The sequence below is a fragment of the Solanum stenotomum genome, chromosome 3 (genome assembly GCF_019186545.1).
Source record: "Solanum stenotomum isolate F172 chromosome 3, ASM1918654v1, whole genome shotgun sequence".
Classification (NCBI taxonomy): Eukaryota; Viridiplantae; Streptophyta; class Magnoliopsida; order Solanales; family Solanaceae; genus Solanum; species Solanum stenotomum.
This window is the reverse complement of record NC_064284.1, coordinates 36,199,966-36,216,907: the sequence shown is the minus strand read 5'-3', so window position 1 is coordinate 36,216,907 and position 16,942 is coordinate 36,199,966. Positions and strand designations below refer to the sequence as shown.

The 16,942-nt window shown below is 31.1% G+C and overlaps 1 protein-coding gene across 2 annotated transcripts; it reads right to left on the bottom strand.

The window, feature by feature from the left end:
• Positions 1-6,384: 6,384 nt before the first annotated feature.
• Positions 6,385-16,718, bottom strand: LOC125857438 (protein DETOXIFICATION 21-like). Of its 2 annotated transcripts, none has more exons than XM_049537029.1 (8): positions 16,539-16,718; positions 8,288-9,106; positions 8,117-8,203; positions 7,986-8,042; positions 7,668-7,906; positions 7,458-7,576; positions 7,283-7,369; positions 6,385-6,666 (listed from the first exon to the last, which is right to left on the bottom strand). In XM_049537029.1, exons 2-8 carry the CDS (start codon positions 9,082-9,084, stop codon positions 6,592-6,594), a joined length of 1,461 nt encoding a protein of 486 aa, XP_049392986.1. In that variant the 5' UTR covers positions 9,085-9,106; positions 16,539-16,718; the 3' UTR covers positions 6,385-6,591. The 2 variants fall into 2 exon arrangements, with proteins under 2 accessions (XP_049392986.1, XP_049392987.1); XM_049537030.1 differs by lacking the exon at positions 16,539-16,718 and adding an exon at positions 12,597-12,695.
• Between the last annotated feature and the right edge of the window lie 224 nt (positions 16,719-16,942).

The following is a 16,942-nucleotide window of genomic DNA, read 5'->3' as shown; positions in this document are numbered from 1 at the left end:
TACCTGGAAAGACCCTACAGCTTCGACCTACGGATCATAGAAATTCCTACGGTCCTTCATGTCCATCCGTAGAACACATTACGGGACCAACGTTCTGAATAATTCATATGGAAGCCTTCTAAGGTCCGTCAAACTTTCTATGGCTCGTAGAACAAGTCTGTAGAACCCATGTACCCAAAAATACTCTAAGTTCAATTACTTTCTACGGGCACCTTCCTACAGTTCGTAACAACGTTGATAGAGTGGTGTCGTACCCCAAGGTTGAACCTGATCGACTCCCCTCACAGCCTTCCATTGATGATTCCTCCCCCTCTTCATATTGTGGAGAAGTAAGAGTTGTAGGTTTTCTAGGAGGAGAGGTAACCCGAAAAGACTGAGAAACTCACGAGCCATGACCATCCTTAATGGTGTTCTGGTCGCACCCCGCGCTTTGGTGTTGATTTTGGAGGGATTGTGCATGTAGGAATGATATTATAACACTAGAAACCAAAGGAAAAAAGAAAGAAAAATAATGGTCATGTACATGTACTACGAATGGTCATTTACGGTCTGTGGAATGAACCACGATCCGTAAAGACCTCTTGTGAAAGTAAGTATCAAGTACTAAGTTTCATAATTTTGGACTACGAGTATTATCTATGATATGTAGATATTTTGACGACTCATGGATGGATGTGTTTCTCAGAATTGTGCATTATAAGTTTCAGGACTTATAACTATGAGCAACATTTACTATCCGAAAATATTTCACAGCTCGTAAATGGCCTCGTAGTTATCAGAGTGTTTATCAATGTTTTGAGAGTTTAAATCATGAGCAGCATCCATGTCATGGCGAATAGGACTCCGAGAGGCCCTAAACAAGCCACTTGACATAAGCATGACGTAATGAAATACAATAGAAGAGAAGATAAGACAACATATGTCTCAAGGATTTAGATGACATAAGAGATACCAACAAAGTACATATGATAATATGCGGAACATTAACTAATTCTGACATAACCCTTATATTCATAGATGTGACTAGGACAAACTCCTAAGCCACAAACATAAGCAGAAAATTGAAAGATTACTAAAACAATAAAGTGACAATAGCCTAGCTCTAGAACCATGAGGACTGACCAATCCAACAAGTAATCGTTGAGCAATCTCAATCTAGCCATGTCTAGAGTGTCAAACCCTATATTTTGAAACAATATAGGCACAATATGCATAAGTACTTTGGATTTATTGAATATGGGGAAAATATATAAAAACATAAATATGATAACATAGTAAACTTAAACATGATATGTATGATAGTAAAGCCTTTAAAGTGAAATCATAAATCGTAGACATGGTAAATGCCCATTTGAAAATCATAGGAAAAGTTTTAATAAAACCTTTGAAGAAAACATAGTTCATTTGTGGGATATTTACCATTTAATCGATAATAGATCATGCGAGACCTCCATTTCAAAGTACTCCCGGTGCTAAGTATTCCCAATCAAAAAAGGCATGACGATAATCATATCAAAATACTTGGAAAAGCAATAATTAAAGACTATCAATCTAATTGTAAGTTCATATTAGAATAGCTCCTTTCAAAACCATGATCGTGTAATTGTTCATCAAGACACTTCCTTTTTAAACATTTAAATCATGATTCCTTTCAAATGTGAGAAAATCATTCACAAATCATTGACACTTTATCTTAAAAGCATCATTTGGTCATAAATCAACAATTTCATAAAACATGCATAAATTCATAATCATAATTCATAAGTTCATAATCATGGTAAAAATAATGAGGCAAGGGCTCATATGAAATCAATTAAAAAAATATGTAATTGAATCAAATCATGCATATTAAGATTGAATTTAAGTAATTGAATCCTCATAAATTGAACACATGAAGAATACATAAAAACCCTAAGAGAATTAGATTGAAACCATATTGGAGATTGAGATTCTTTGGAGACCCAATGGATGAAAGGAATCCAATGGTGAAGTTCCAACATATCTTGGGCAATCAAATCCCTAGAAATGGAGAAAAAGACCTTTAAGTTTGATGAAACCCTAGCTTTGCCTTGAGAGAAAATTGGAGAAGAAGATCCTTGAGAGAATTTGTGAGTTTGAGTGAATGAGAGAAAATCATTAGATTTTGAAGGGTATAATCAGTTATACATATAATTATATGGTCAAAAAGACATAGTTTAGGGGTTAAATGGGTAGGAAAATACCAAAACACCGTTAATTAAAAACTATCAAAAAGACCCTATGGCTTCGACCTATGAATCGTAGGAATTCCAATAGTCCTTCATGTCCATCCGTAAAACACATTAGTGGGACTAATGTTCTGAACGATTCCTACTAAAGCCTTCTACGATCCATCAAACTTTCTACGGCTCGTAGAACCAGTTCATAGAACCTATGTACCAAAAAATCCTCTAAGTTCAATTACTTTCCACAAGCACCCTTCTACGGTTCATAACAAATTCTACAGTTCGTAGGTCCATCCGTAGGACCAAAATCCCGAATATTGCCTTAAGTATGGATCACTTATACGTTCATTCCTACGACCCGTAAAAACTTCTATGGACCATCCTGGTGGTCCATAGGGACTTATCAGAGACTTGATATTTCCAAATCACAACTTAGTTACTATGACCCGTAAGACTTCCTATGGTCTGTAGGCTGGCTCGTAGAAACCTACACCAGTTCAAAATGCATTTTTTTCCTTTTCAACTCAACTTTCAATTTCTGAGGTGTTACAATCTACGATCCATAGTTGGATCTACGAGTCCTATATGGAACACGTTCTGTTTGTTAAATTAATATTTACTTACGAAAACTACAGTGCTTGGTGTACGGAGGGAAACTACGAGTCATGGTGTAATCCATGGCTCGTAGAAGACCCTTGTACTCACTAAAAACCCAATTTAGTGTTTGGTAATTTTGTCCTCGCAATTTCAATCCCAAAAACAAGTTTTACAATCAACACAACATATTTAAACACAAAACACTTGCGTACTATCATTTCATGGGTTCTTAGCATATAAATTTACAATTTGTGAACCCTAGGTTAAGTAATCTACAAAAATTCGAAGAGGAAGTGATATTGAACACTCACCTAAATGAAATTGGAGAGATTTGTGAGTGAATTTAAGAGGAAAAGTGCAAACTTTGCCAAAACTAGAAACCTTTACTTGGCCCCGCAATGTTTCAGTAGTTCTGTGTGTAGGTGGTGATATTGTCGATTGAATTGATTTGGGAATGAGATGACTTTGATAAGGGGGATGTATGTGGGTAGTTGTAATGATCAAGTGAGTGTAAAAAGTGGGCGTAAGTATGGGAATTTTTTTATTGGAATGTGTTTTAAAGGTTTTGACTCGCTGGTCGGGTAGATCACCATTTCTCAAGACTGCATTCTCGACACTATTCACGATCCATATAAGACTCCCCGAGTTATGGATTGGTTTCATGGATTGAGTCCTGAAACTAAAATGATTTAAAAACATACTTGAGACCTATGAACACTACCTATGGATCGCGATTGTTTCTACGGCTCAAAAGAGGGTTCGTAGATCTAAACCTGCAGTTGTTCATTATGCCCTATTTTCTACGAACGACATCTACGTCCGTAAACTTAACTACGACTCATAAATAAGGCTCATAGAAAAGTCCTGCAAATTAATTTTTTATCGGAGTTCTACGAGTGGTATTCATGAGGCATGGAGTGAACCACAACTTGTAGACCCTGCACATAGAAACTCACTTACCTTGATATTTTCTAGATTTTTTTCTCTCATCACCTACACACTTCACTTCCATTCATTTTTTTTAACTTTACTTGGGTTACCTCCCAAGTAGCGCTTGATTTAACGTTGCGGCACGACATAGGTTCTTTGGTTACTTAGACTTTATCATGATAGTAGCCTTTGTCATACTAGGATTTGTAGGGTTCTTCCCCCTTAGTGAACCTTCCATGGAAAACTTAGACATCTTATCTTCACTTGTAAAAACATAACTTCATTATCAAACTCTAATAAAAGAAAGAATTCACGATCTTATTATGTTGACTCTTGCTTATTCAGATTTTTAGCCTTGTTCTTATTCTTGTTCTTTAGTATAATTTATGCTCTCTTGTTTATTTTTGTTCAAATGATCTAGCCGGAAAAAAGAAAGGAGTTGTATCTTATTATGCGTTTAACAATATTTTTACGAATTTTACTATTATTGTAAACAAATAATTTTTTCTGTAAACACTATTCAGGCATCTTAATTGAAGCATTGTAGGACTCTAATCTCAACATAGCATAACTTGAGCACTTTCAAAGATTTTCAAACTAGTTTTGCTTGAATTAAGGTCATATAATCTGGTCATATGCATATATGTTTTGCAAATGCTAATATGCAAGCCTGTTGAGAATATGTCTCAGGATATTGCAGAAATAAAATAGTTAGATATTTTTAGGATTTTTAAATTATATTATTAGAGTCCTATGTGACTTGAATTTAGGAGTTAGTTCTTTCTATTTGTTATTTGAATTTTACTGATAAGTTAGTAATGTATTTTTCTATTTTTAGTTAGGAATTATATTTATAAATGTAGGTCTCTGAATTATTAATAAAATAATTCTCTTTGACAATACGTTAGTATTTTTTTTCTCTCAAAGTTTTTCTCTTTTATTTTCTTAATTTCTTTAATAAATAATCAACAATTGGTATTTAGAGTCTTCTTCTTGAGGGACATGTGAGTAGAAAAATGAATTTCGAAAATAGTTTTGCACGAATGGCTCCTCCTATTTTTGATGGTGAAATCATCAACTATGGGCTGTGAGAATGGAAACCTAGTGGGAGGCTATTGATCTTTGGAAAGATGTGGAAGAGGATTATGAAATTAATCCGCTTCCAAATAATTTCACAGTGGCCCAAATCAAGAGTCACAAGGAAAAGAAAATCATTCAGTCCAAGGCAAAAGTAACTTTGATTGTTGTTGTTTCGACAATTGTTTTTACGAAAATCATGACTCTCACATCACCAAAACAAATTTGGAATTATATGAAGAAAGAATATGCTGGATATGAAAGAATTTGAGGAATGAAGGTATTAAATTTAATGAGGAAATTCGAATTGCAGAGAATGAAAGAGTCAGAAACAGTCAAGGAATGCTCTGACAAATTGCTTGGTATTGTCAACAAGGTAAAATTACTAGGCACTGAATTTAAGGATACAAGTATTGTTGAAAAAATTCTTATTATAGTTCCCGAAAGATATTAAGCATGTATAACTACCTTGAAAAACACACAAGATCTGTCCAAAATTACCTTGGCAGAATTGTTAAATTCTTTGCAGGCACAAGAACAAAGGAGGCTTATGAAGCAAGATGACATGGTTGAAGGAGCATTAGTAGTCAACCACAAAACACAAAGCAAGGGTAATTTTTTGAAAATTACCCACTTTGTCAGCACTGTGGAAAAAATGGACATCCTCCATATAAATGTTGGAAAAGACTAGATGCACAGTGCAAGATCTGCAAACAACTTGGTCATGAAGTTGTGATTTGCAAAAGCAAATTTCAAAAAGATGAAACAGTTGCCCAAGTCACTACTAAAGAAAAAGAAGACTACTTATTTGTGAAAACTTATTTTTCAACCAAAAAACCTAATTGTTGGATGATTGATAGTGGTTGTACAAACCACATGACATATTAAGGAATTTATTTTAAAGAGTTCATTCCTATGAAAATAAGAAAGTCAGAATTGAGGATGGTGATTATATTCCTGTAAAAGGAAAAAGATATGTTGCAATTAAAATAAATTCATGTACTAAAATAATTTTAGATGTTCTTTATATGCCTGATATTGATAATAATTTGTTTAGAGTTGGTCAGTTAATAAAAAAATGATTTAAAATTATTATTTGAAGACAAATATTGTCGAATCTTTGATTCCACTAAGCAAGAGATTTACAAGTTGAAATGAGAGGCAAGAGCATCTCATTTAATCCAACAGAAGATGCACACAAATTTTGCAAGACAAAAGATGAATTGTCAGATTTGTTCACAAGATCATAATCAACAATTCTTGATCTAAGGAGGAGTGTTGAGAATACGTCTCATGATATTGTAGAAATAAAACAGTTAGCTACTTTTAGGATTTTAAATTATATTATTAGAGTCCTATGTAACTTGAATTTAGGAGTTCGTTCTTTTTATTTGTTATTTAAATTTTACTGACAAGTTAATAATAGATTTTTCTATTTTTAGTTAGGAATTATATCTATAAATGTAAGTATCTAAATTATTAATAAAATAATTCCCTTTGACAATACTTCAAAAAAAATTCTCTCAAAGTCTTTCTCCATTATTTTCTTAATTTCTTTATCAAAAAACAAACAAAGTTCATGAATAATTTATTATATTTTGATTAGATCAAATAAAATTTCTATGACAAGCCACTTCTTTTCAATTTTTAAACTTTTGTTGGAAATATCTATAAGAAGAGAAGGAGATATTAATACAATGAACCCTTACTCCACTTCTCATTTTGCATGAATATAAAATGATATGGCAATAAATACCATTAAACAAAAACTATAATATCAACTTCAAGCATTTTGTGAATCACTATTAGGTTCAGCTTCTACAAAATACTTCTTCACTCTCTCCTGAGCAATTAATACCTGCAAGAGACATTTTGTTGAATCAAAAATAATTAGTACCCTTCGTTTCTATTAACATGTTTTCCTTACTAAAAATAAATATTTTTTAATACTTGTTGTTTCACAAAATCAAGGCATAAATGATACTATTCTTCCTATTTTATCCTTGAGAGTTGTTAGCCTTGAAAGTATGAATTTGACCAACATAGTAATTTTTTTTTTGGTTTCCCACCCGATATCTAGAGTCCACACTAAAGCCCCGACTAAATCTGGATCGCACACTACAGGGCTCATTCGGGGTGACACTCCCAACATGATTTTTTTTCATACCCAGGGCTCGAACCCGATACATCTGGTTAAGGGTGAAACAGTCTCACCGTTGCACCACAACCCATGTTGGTAAAAACTAAGTAATTTATTCATGTTCATTGGTGAAATTAATTAATCAAAATAAATTAATTTATGTTCATTTATTGAAAACTTGACTTCAATAGAACACTAAATAAACGTACAATGGTAAAGTTACCTAGTTTTTTAAGGGACGTGAGTCCTAAACTGGTGACAATTAAATAAGAACGGAGGGAGTATTTAGTAGGTAGATTTAACATTAATTGAGTTTATTAAAATGAAGAAATACCTGTTTGTCCCAATCAGTTTTGAGAGTGATGACAAGTAGCACAATAGTTTGTGCCAATACACCAAACAGCATTCCAATCCAAACACCCTAAAAATGATATTAAGTGGACAAATAACCCTCAGTCAAAAGTAGAAAACCAAAAAAAAAAAAAAGTAGACAAAAATGAGCAACTTACTCTAACTTGCAGTTTGAAAACATAACCAAGTACAACTCCAACTGGAATGCCAACCAAGTAGTAACATCCAATGTTAACATATGCTACTATACTCTGCCATCCAGCTCCAACAGCTACACCTATAGCAAGTTGTGACATCAAATCATGAGAATTACCTATGTTTACATTTTCATATTAAATAGAATAAAGTCTATGAATCAAACAAGTTACCAGAGAGAACTGGTTGAACACTGTTTAAAAGTATAGAAAATGCTAATAGAGGAGATAAGTGGTCAACTTCTTCAGCCACATCTTCACTTTCAGTAAATATATAGGCCAGGCGTCCACGCAAGAAAAGGAAGAAGAGAAACAGGATGAAGCCAATAACAAATGAGGTTATCACTATTGTCAAGATTGAAAACCTTGCTGCTTTCGCACTCCCTCTTCCCAGCTCGTTTGATACACGTACACTAAAAAATAGTTTTGTGAACATGAATGACAATAAAAAAAAGTAATCTAAAGAAGTAGAGAGATGGTTATGAATAGTACCATACTGCAGCTAAGAAACCAAGTGAAATCATCATTTCCCAACCATTGATGTTAAGACTGAGAAAGTGAATAAGATGAGTGATGTAAAATGTAAAATGTAATGAAATTAGAGAGGTGGAGTAGCTAGCTACCATATAGAAAGAGCATCAATCTGAACCATAGCATTTTTGAGGTTTCCTGTAAGAAGAATGAGTATAGTGTTGTACCATAGTTCAAGGCTGTCAAAAGAATAATTTTCATCAAATCAAAACAACATAACTAGTCAACGACATGGAATGGAATCGAGTGAAATCTCATCTCACCAGAGCATGGCACCTGAAGAGAAAGAAAGCTTGATAACAGGCCAGAGATCCTTAAAGGCCAAAGATGTAAATCCCTTCCATGTTTCTTTACAACCTCCAGAAGTCACATATATCAACTGACCAATATTAGGAAGCCAATATGCCAAGAGTGTAGACGTCATGGCACCAGTCATTCCAAATTTGAACTTGACCGTTAAAAGCCAAGAGAGGAAGATATGAGTCACAAGAGTACATGCTGCTAAGTAAGTAATAATCACGTTCTTACTTTGTGCTTGTAAGAACATTTGACATGTATATGATGCAATGAAGGAATAAATCACCGGTATTAACCATAACGAAATAACTCCTGCCTCTTCCGCTATAGCTTCTTCCTGGCCTAAAGCTTTTAAAATAGGAGTTGTGAAAATAAAGATTGGTAAAAGCAGAGTTCCTGTTACAGTCAAGACAATCCAAGATCTTTGAAGATATATGCCTAACATGTGATACTGTTTAGCACCATATGCTTGTCCACAAAGTGTTTCCAATCCACTTGCCATTCCTAACAGAATGCCATTCCCAAATCTGAGGAGGACAGTGATGACAAGGGCGTAGGCTGCAAGTTCGATAGAACCAATATGACCGATGAATGCCTGGCTAATGACATTTACTCCAAACGTCGAGAATCTAGTAAAAATAGCAGGAGCAGCTATCACCCACAGTTTCTTCCACTCCGTCAATATCTTCTCCTTAATCTTCACTTCATTCTCTTCCACTTGCACTTTACTCAACAGCTTCTCACTAATATCATCACCTTCCATTTTTAATTCGTACGATCAACCTCTACAACATGTATATATCAGACTAATTAGCCCAACGTGCCATATTTTGCTCTCAATTCAAACCTCCAAATAAAGTGTTTGGACAACTCTTTTCCATATGAAAACATCCTTACAAGGATGACACAAACTAATGTATGAATTCTTTGAAATTTGTACTCATACAAAATCAGGATTATTTTGTCTAGACTCAACTTTGTTGCATACTCCCTCTTTCAATTTTGTGGTTTGATTCACCAAACTAATTTATGTGCAGTGTGAATTTGGACATTCAATCTTTAATCTTCTAAAATTAAAGTCTTGATATTTAGAAACTACGTAAAAAGTATTATATGTCAAAATAGTTTACAATTCAAAATATTTAGAAAATATATAGAGAAATTCATGATCAAAGAAAGAATATACTCTATTTGTTTCATATTAATTATGTTGACAGTGGCGTAGCCACATGGTGGTCAGGTGTCCAATTGGACACCCTTTGTCGAAAAACAATACCGTATATACAAGTAAAATGATACATGAAATGATTAAATAACATATTTTGGACACCCTTAACACAACAAGCTATTGTAGTCCAGTGGTTTCACCTCCTTGGAATGAGGTAGTGCTCGTGTGTTTAAATCTCACTAATTCTACTTCTTGAAAATAGTTTTTATTGTGCTATTTCTGGACATCCTTTGGGGAATTCCTGGCTTCGCCACTGTATGTTGACGTGGCACAACCCTTAACAATGCTTTTATTACGAGTGTAGTTTACTAAATAAACTTTATTAGTTATATTATAGAACTCTAAAATTGACTATTACGATTTTATATAATATTTAACACTAAGGATAAAAAAAACAATATAATAAAACTTTTTTGATTTTCTAAATTAAACAAATCAAATGAAACAACTTTTGTTTCTATTGAGGTCAAATAATATGAACAAAGGAAGAAAAGAGTAATTAACACACATAAAAAAGAGTACAATTTTATTTTTATTTTTTAGAAAAGTAAGTGAATCTATTAAATACGAACCACTGAACTTAGGAGTCGTTTGATAATGGTTAGACTTATGCAATATTTAATAATATAGGAATTAGTTATGAGGAAATTTATGTATACATATATTAGTTATGCGTGTTTCTCAATTGTCAATCACAACTCGTATATTATGAAACTAGTCAAATTTAGCAACTTATTTATGAAAAATAGCTATAGTTTAAAAATATTATATATAAAAAAAAACAATATGTTGTTTTTATAGCAAACTGTTATCCTCTCTCCCTTGCTTCTCCTCCCTCTCTCTTGTTCTCTCCTCTCTCTCGCCCTATCTCTCTCTCTCTCTACCCTTCCCCTCTCTCCCTTGCCTCTCCTCCCTCTCTCTTGCTCTCTCCTCTCTCTCACCCCTTCTCTCTCTCATGTCTATAAGAAGAAATAATTCATTCAAATATACTATGTATCAGTTTTGTATTATTATTTCAATTGTATTCGAAAAACTGTATTTTGTATTTTTGTATCAATTGTATTTGTATTTGTACGAATACAATATGCATTCATCCTCTTTGTCAAATGTATTTGTATCTAATCAAGGAGAGGATGAATACAGTTGTATTCGTTGTACTTCGAATACAATTGATACAAAATAAATAAAGAATACAATGCAGAATAAATACAAAATATAATTTGTTGTGTTTCGAATACAATTGATACAAAATAAATACAAAATATAATGCAAAATAAATACAAAATACAATCCTCTTTCCTCCCTCTCTCCTCTAATATGTATTCATTTTGATACAAATCAGTTTGTATTTGTATTTTTCAAAATTAGCAGAAAAAATACACTCTCCTCTTTCTCCTAGATCTCGCTCGCCTCTCTCCTCCCTCCTCCTCTAATATTTTTCTATTATTCGTAATTAAGTAAATTATAGCTATAGAGTATCTAATGTTTGCTATTTTTGAAAGCTTCCCTTAATTTTATATATGAATAACTTAATTCCTAAAAAGTTATAAGAAAATTAATACATGAATACCTTGTGTTTTTTCAGCTACCAAAAGGGAATTATCCTTGGTTAACGAGGGAGTTGAGATTACCTTGGCTCAATTATATCTCTATTATATTAACTAGGTTAAAAAAATCATTATTTCACAGAATTTAACGGAGAGCATAATTAGACCTATACACATACATCAAAGGCATATTTAGTTCCTAATTGCAATTATGCAACAATTTGTGAAGTATTTATGAAGCAAGTTGGTATTGTAGTGAATTTTTTCACCAATTTAAGACATGATACACACATTTTAAGCCATTTTAAAGCAATCTAACGAGTTATTTTATACAATTTAAATTATAAGTTATAGATACAACAATCATAATATACCATAACATAATAATTCATCACTACACTTTAAATACCAAAATACCTTAACATTCCATAAAATCAGAAAATGACATCAAATAAAAAATACAGTTACATTGCATTAAAATAACATAATTAAACCCCTTGCTTCAAATCACGTCTTTACATTCCACCAAACCACGTAATGTCATTATATTCCATCAATTCCGATCATGTAATTAATCTTTTTTAATTAAGGACAGTGTTTCCTTAACTTTTAATTAAGGATGATTAGACAGGTTTTTCTTAATTTTGTAAAGGGTTATTTTTGAAAAAAATATTATATGAAATATTATGCAATATTAATGTCATATAAGTTCGATCAATCAGTTGACAAGATATGATGACTAGGAGTTTCAAACTGATAAATGGTGTCAAGTACAGAAATCTTCTCGATCATTCTACCTTTATATTATTTTAGTTATTGTATTTTTATTTTGAACTTATAAATTTGTATAAAAATAAAAAAATCCTTCATAAAGAAAAAAAGATTAATAGTCAATCTGAAATACTAGACTATGATACATAAGTTACGCTCAAAGAAAATATATAGTAGGAGTGATAATTATCCCAATATTAAATTTATGCGATCCTATTTAATTTGATGATATCTTTTAACCACTCATAAATAAAAAAAAATTAAAATGAAATGTTTTCTAAAAAAAAAAAAAAAAAAATATATATATATATATAGGGAGGTAAGATTTGGATAAGATTAGAAGAGAAATGTGTGTTGTCATGAGAAATGGAAGAAAACAAATTAGAAAAAAAAAAAAAAAGGAGAGCTATAAAGTTGAGATAGCACGTGGATTGTTTACTAACACAGATCTAACAAAAATCAAAGTTCTTATTTCTTTTTTCATCTCCTCCTCCCAAACATTCCGATAGAATCGAAACGATACAGGGAAAAATTAGTGTGGCTTCTGTGCAAGAATGATAAGCATAAATCGATAAACAAGTTTAATTTTATTAAAAACAATACATATATATATATATATATAAATGATGGTAAACCTAAAAGTATGTAATTCATGGAAACAAACAAACATGATGAATGAGAAAAGGTAATCAAGAGAAGAAAGAAGAAGAGAAAAGCTACAGTACTTACGGTTAATTTAGGAGAGTTTTTTCCGTTTCTCAACTTTTTTCCAACTTAGCTTCTGCCTAAACGATAAAAGTCATACAAAGCATGTTTGTTATAATATACTGTATGTTTTGTTTTAACACACAAATTTGATAACGATGTGTTGGTATCAATAAATTCGACAAAAAAATATTACTCTCTCCGTTTACTTTTATTTATCACAATTTAATTTGATACATCTTTTAAAAAAATAATTAATGATATAGATATTTTACTAAATTATTCCCTATCAAATGTTGTCTTAGAAATTGATTTGGAAAAATAAGTATTTAATGTTGAGGGTAAACTATGAAAAAATATTATTGTATTTTCTTGATATGTCAAAAATGACAAAGTAAAAATAAAAATTTATTTTAGAAAAAAGTGACAAGTAAAATTAAACGGAGAGTGTGTCCAAGAATGTAAGTTGGGAAGAATATATCAAATGGTATTTGGCTTTCTATTTTCGTTCTTCCACTCCGTCAATATCTTCTCCTTAATCTTCACTTCATTCTCTTCCACTTGCACTTTACTCAACAGCTTCTCACTAATATCATCACCTTCCATTTCTAATTCGTACGATCAACCTCTGCAACATGTATATATCAGACTAATTAGTACAACGCGCCATACTTTGCTCTCAATAAATAAAGTGTTTGGACAACTCTTTTCCATATGAAAACATCCTTACAAGGATGACACAAACTAATGTGTGAATTCTTTGAAATTTGTACTCATGCTAATTACTTAAACAAAATCAGGATTATTTTGCCTAATCTGTCAACTTTGTTTAGGGAGGAGGATGGCAATGGGGCGGGGCGGAGTGGATTTAAGGTTATGTAGGGCGGATTTAGGGTTATGCAGGTCGGGTTGAAATGGTTTTTAAAAAAATTAATGCGAGACTAGGCGGAATGCGGTTCTATGCAATTTTGTGTCGGTTCAAACTTAATTTTAACTTTTTACATGTTATAAAAGTGATAAAGTATTATCTATTGAGACAGTTCTTTTAAAGTTACTAAAATATTCAAGATAATAAATGGAAATAGTTCAATCAAAACTAATATAATTTCTTACATGCTTCCTAATTGACCTATAAAAAAATAAATTTTTAAGTCATTATCTATTAAATTAATACAATTTAATGAAAAAATGAATTTATTGTTATAAATTTTATTTTTAGTATCAAACTTAACTACAAAAGGAAAACATTAAAAAATTTATGCAGTGGATTACAATTTTTATGTTTTTTTCAAAAAATTAAGTGAATCTATTGAATACGAACCACTGCACATAGGGGTCGTTTGATAGTTGGTTAGACTTATGCAATTATTAATAATATAGAGATTAGTTATGAGGGAATTTATGTATACATATTTTAGTTGCGTGTTTCTCAATTGTCAACCTAAACTCGTATTCATTTTATGAAAATTATGAAACTAGTCAACATTAGCAACTTATTTATGAAATGGCTGTAGTTTAAAAAGATTATAAAAAAGAGCAATATATTATTTTTATAGAAAACCGTTCCCTTCTCTCCCTTGCATCTCCTCCCTCTCTCTTGCCCCTCCTCTCTCTCACCCACCTCGCCTCTCTCTCTCTGTGTTTCTCTCTCTCATGCCAATAAGAAGAAATTTATTCAAATGTATTACGTATCAATTATATTCAATTAAATATAGGTAAGAATTTTGTATTTTTATTTCAATTGTATTCAAAAACCACATGTATTTTGTATTTTTGTATCAATTGTATTTGTATTCGTATGAATACAATATGCATTCATCCTCTTCGTCAAATGTATTTGTATATAATCAAACAGAGGATAAATACAGTCGTATTCGTTCTATTTAGAATATAATTGATACAAAATAAATACAGAAACAATGCAAAATAAATACAGAATACAATGCAAAAAATATATAAACTACAATTTTTTTCTCCTCCCTCTCTCAATCTCACTCGTCTCTCTCTTCCTAATATGTATTCATTTTGATACAAATCACTTTAAATTTGTATTTTTATCCTCCAAAATTTGGGAGAAAAAATATACTCTCCTCTCTCTCTCATATCTCGCTCGCCTTTCTCCTCCCTCCTCCTCTAACATTTTGCTATTATTCGTAGTTAAGCAAACTATTGTTATAGAGTGTCGAATGTTTGCTATTTTTGAAAGTTTCCCTTCATCCTATATATGAATAACTTATTTCCTAATAAATTATACGGAAAAAAATTAATACATGAATAACTTGCATTTTTTTTTTTTAGCTACCAAAGGGAATTATCCTTGGTTATGAGGGAGTGGACATTATCTTGGATGCTTCATTACTGCCGAACTAACAACTTGTGTTCGGTTTCCCAACTCAAATATTTTATATATTTAATGGATTTCGAAGTACAAATACGAGCATTAAAATATAAAAATAAAAAGAGTTATTGGTTACTCAGCAACACACACCCATTAGGCCATTATTATGGTCCTGCCCCTCTATTTGAAAATGGTCAAAATGTCTAATATTTATCTTTCTATAATAATTTGGTTCAATTATATCTCTATTATATTAATTAACTAGGCTAAAAATATCATTCTTTGGTACAGAACTTAACGGATAGCATATTTAGACCCATACGCATACATTTAAGGCATATTAGTTCCTAACTGCAATTACGCATACATTTTTTTCACTAATTTAAGAAATCAAATACACACATTTTAAGCCATTTTAAAGCAATTTAACATATTATTTTTTACAATTACATTATAAGCTATAGATACAACAATCATAATATAAACAATTCATCACTACACTTTAAACACCAAAATACCTTAACATTCCATAAAATCAGCAAATGACATCAAATAAATAAAAAATACAGCTACATTGCATTAAAATAACATAATTTTAAAAATCACGTTTTTACATCCCACCAAACCACGTAATGTCATTAATCTTTTTTAATTAAGAACAGTTTTTACTTAACATTTAATTAAGGATGATTAGACAATTTTTTTCTTGATTTTAATTAAGGATGATTAGACAGTTTTTTCTTTTTTTAAAAAAAAAAATTATATGAAATATTGTGTAATATTAATGTCATATAAGTTCGATCAATAAGATGAATTCATTCAATTGATAAAGTGATGAGCAGGAGTCTCAAACTGATAAACAGTAGAAGTCTCCTGGAGCTAGGTCTGCCTTTATACTTTTTTTAGTTATTGTATTTTTACTTAGAACTTTTAATTTAAAAAAAAATCCTTTTAAATTTTGAAAAAGTTTTTCTAAAGTCCGCCTCCGTTTCTTTTCATGACAGATGAAAAACGTCTCAACCCAAATTCACACATATCGTTGAAATAAAATTTGCACTAATAAATCCTTTTACCAAAACTCCTTCATAAAGAAAAAAAAGATTAATAGTCAAAAATAAAATAAGCTATTTGGTTATAATATACAAATGCGATCTAACAATCTAAAATACTTGATTATGATATACTAGTTACACTTCAAAATAATATATAGTACTAATAATTATCCCACCATTTAATTTATGTTATCCGATGATATTAAAATATATATATATATATATATAAAAGGGAGGTATGATTTGGATAAGACTAGAAGAGAAATGTGTGACGTTATGAGAAAGGGAAAACAAATTAGAAAAAAAGGGAGAGATAGCACACGTGGATTGTTTACTTACACAGATCTAAGTAACAAAAATCAAAGTTTTCTTATTTCATTTTCCTCCCAAACATTCCGATAAAATTGAAATGATATAGAAAAATTAGCGTGGCTTCTGTGCAAGAATAAATCGAGAAACAAGTCTAGTTTTAATTTTTCTTAAAAATTAACAATACATATATAAATGATGGAAACAAACAAACATGATGAATGAGAAAAAGGTAATTAAGAGAAGAAGAAAAGCTACAGTACTTACGGTTAATTTAGGAGAGCTTTCTCTTTCTCAACCTTTTTTCCACCTTCTGCCTAAAATGTTTCTCAAAGCATTTATTTTAACACACTAATTTGACAAGGGTATCAATAAATTCAATTTTTAAGAAAATAAGTTTCTTAAAATAACGAAAATGACTTTCATAATAAAAAAAGAAATAAAAACTCATTTTCATTGATAACAATTCAAAATATTCTTTTAAAAAAAAAAAAAAAGTTTCAGGAAATTATGATGAAATTTACCTGCATGCCCAAGAATGTTAGGTGGGGACGAATATATATCAAATGGTATTTGGCTTTCTATTTTCGTTTTTTTTTATTTTATGTTTATATTATATTATACCATTCTAGATTATCTGTTTCTACTCAAAATTAACAAGCTACGTCAGT

Coding starts and splice junctions, on each gene's coding strand:
- LOC125857438 (XM_049537029.1), bottom strand. CDS start 9,084: ATGGAAGGTGATGATATTAGTGAGAAGCTGTTGAGTAAAGTGCAAGTG. Junction 7,370..7,457: donor TTTTCAAACTGCAAGTTAGA/GTAAGTTGCTCA, acceptor TATCATTTTTAG/GGTGTTTGGATTGGAATGCT. Junction 6,667..7,282: donor AAACTGATTGGGACAAACAG/GTATTTCTTCAT, acceptor TGTCTCTTGCAG/GTATTAATTGCTCAGGAGAG.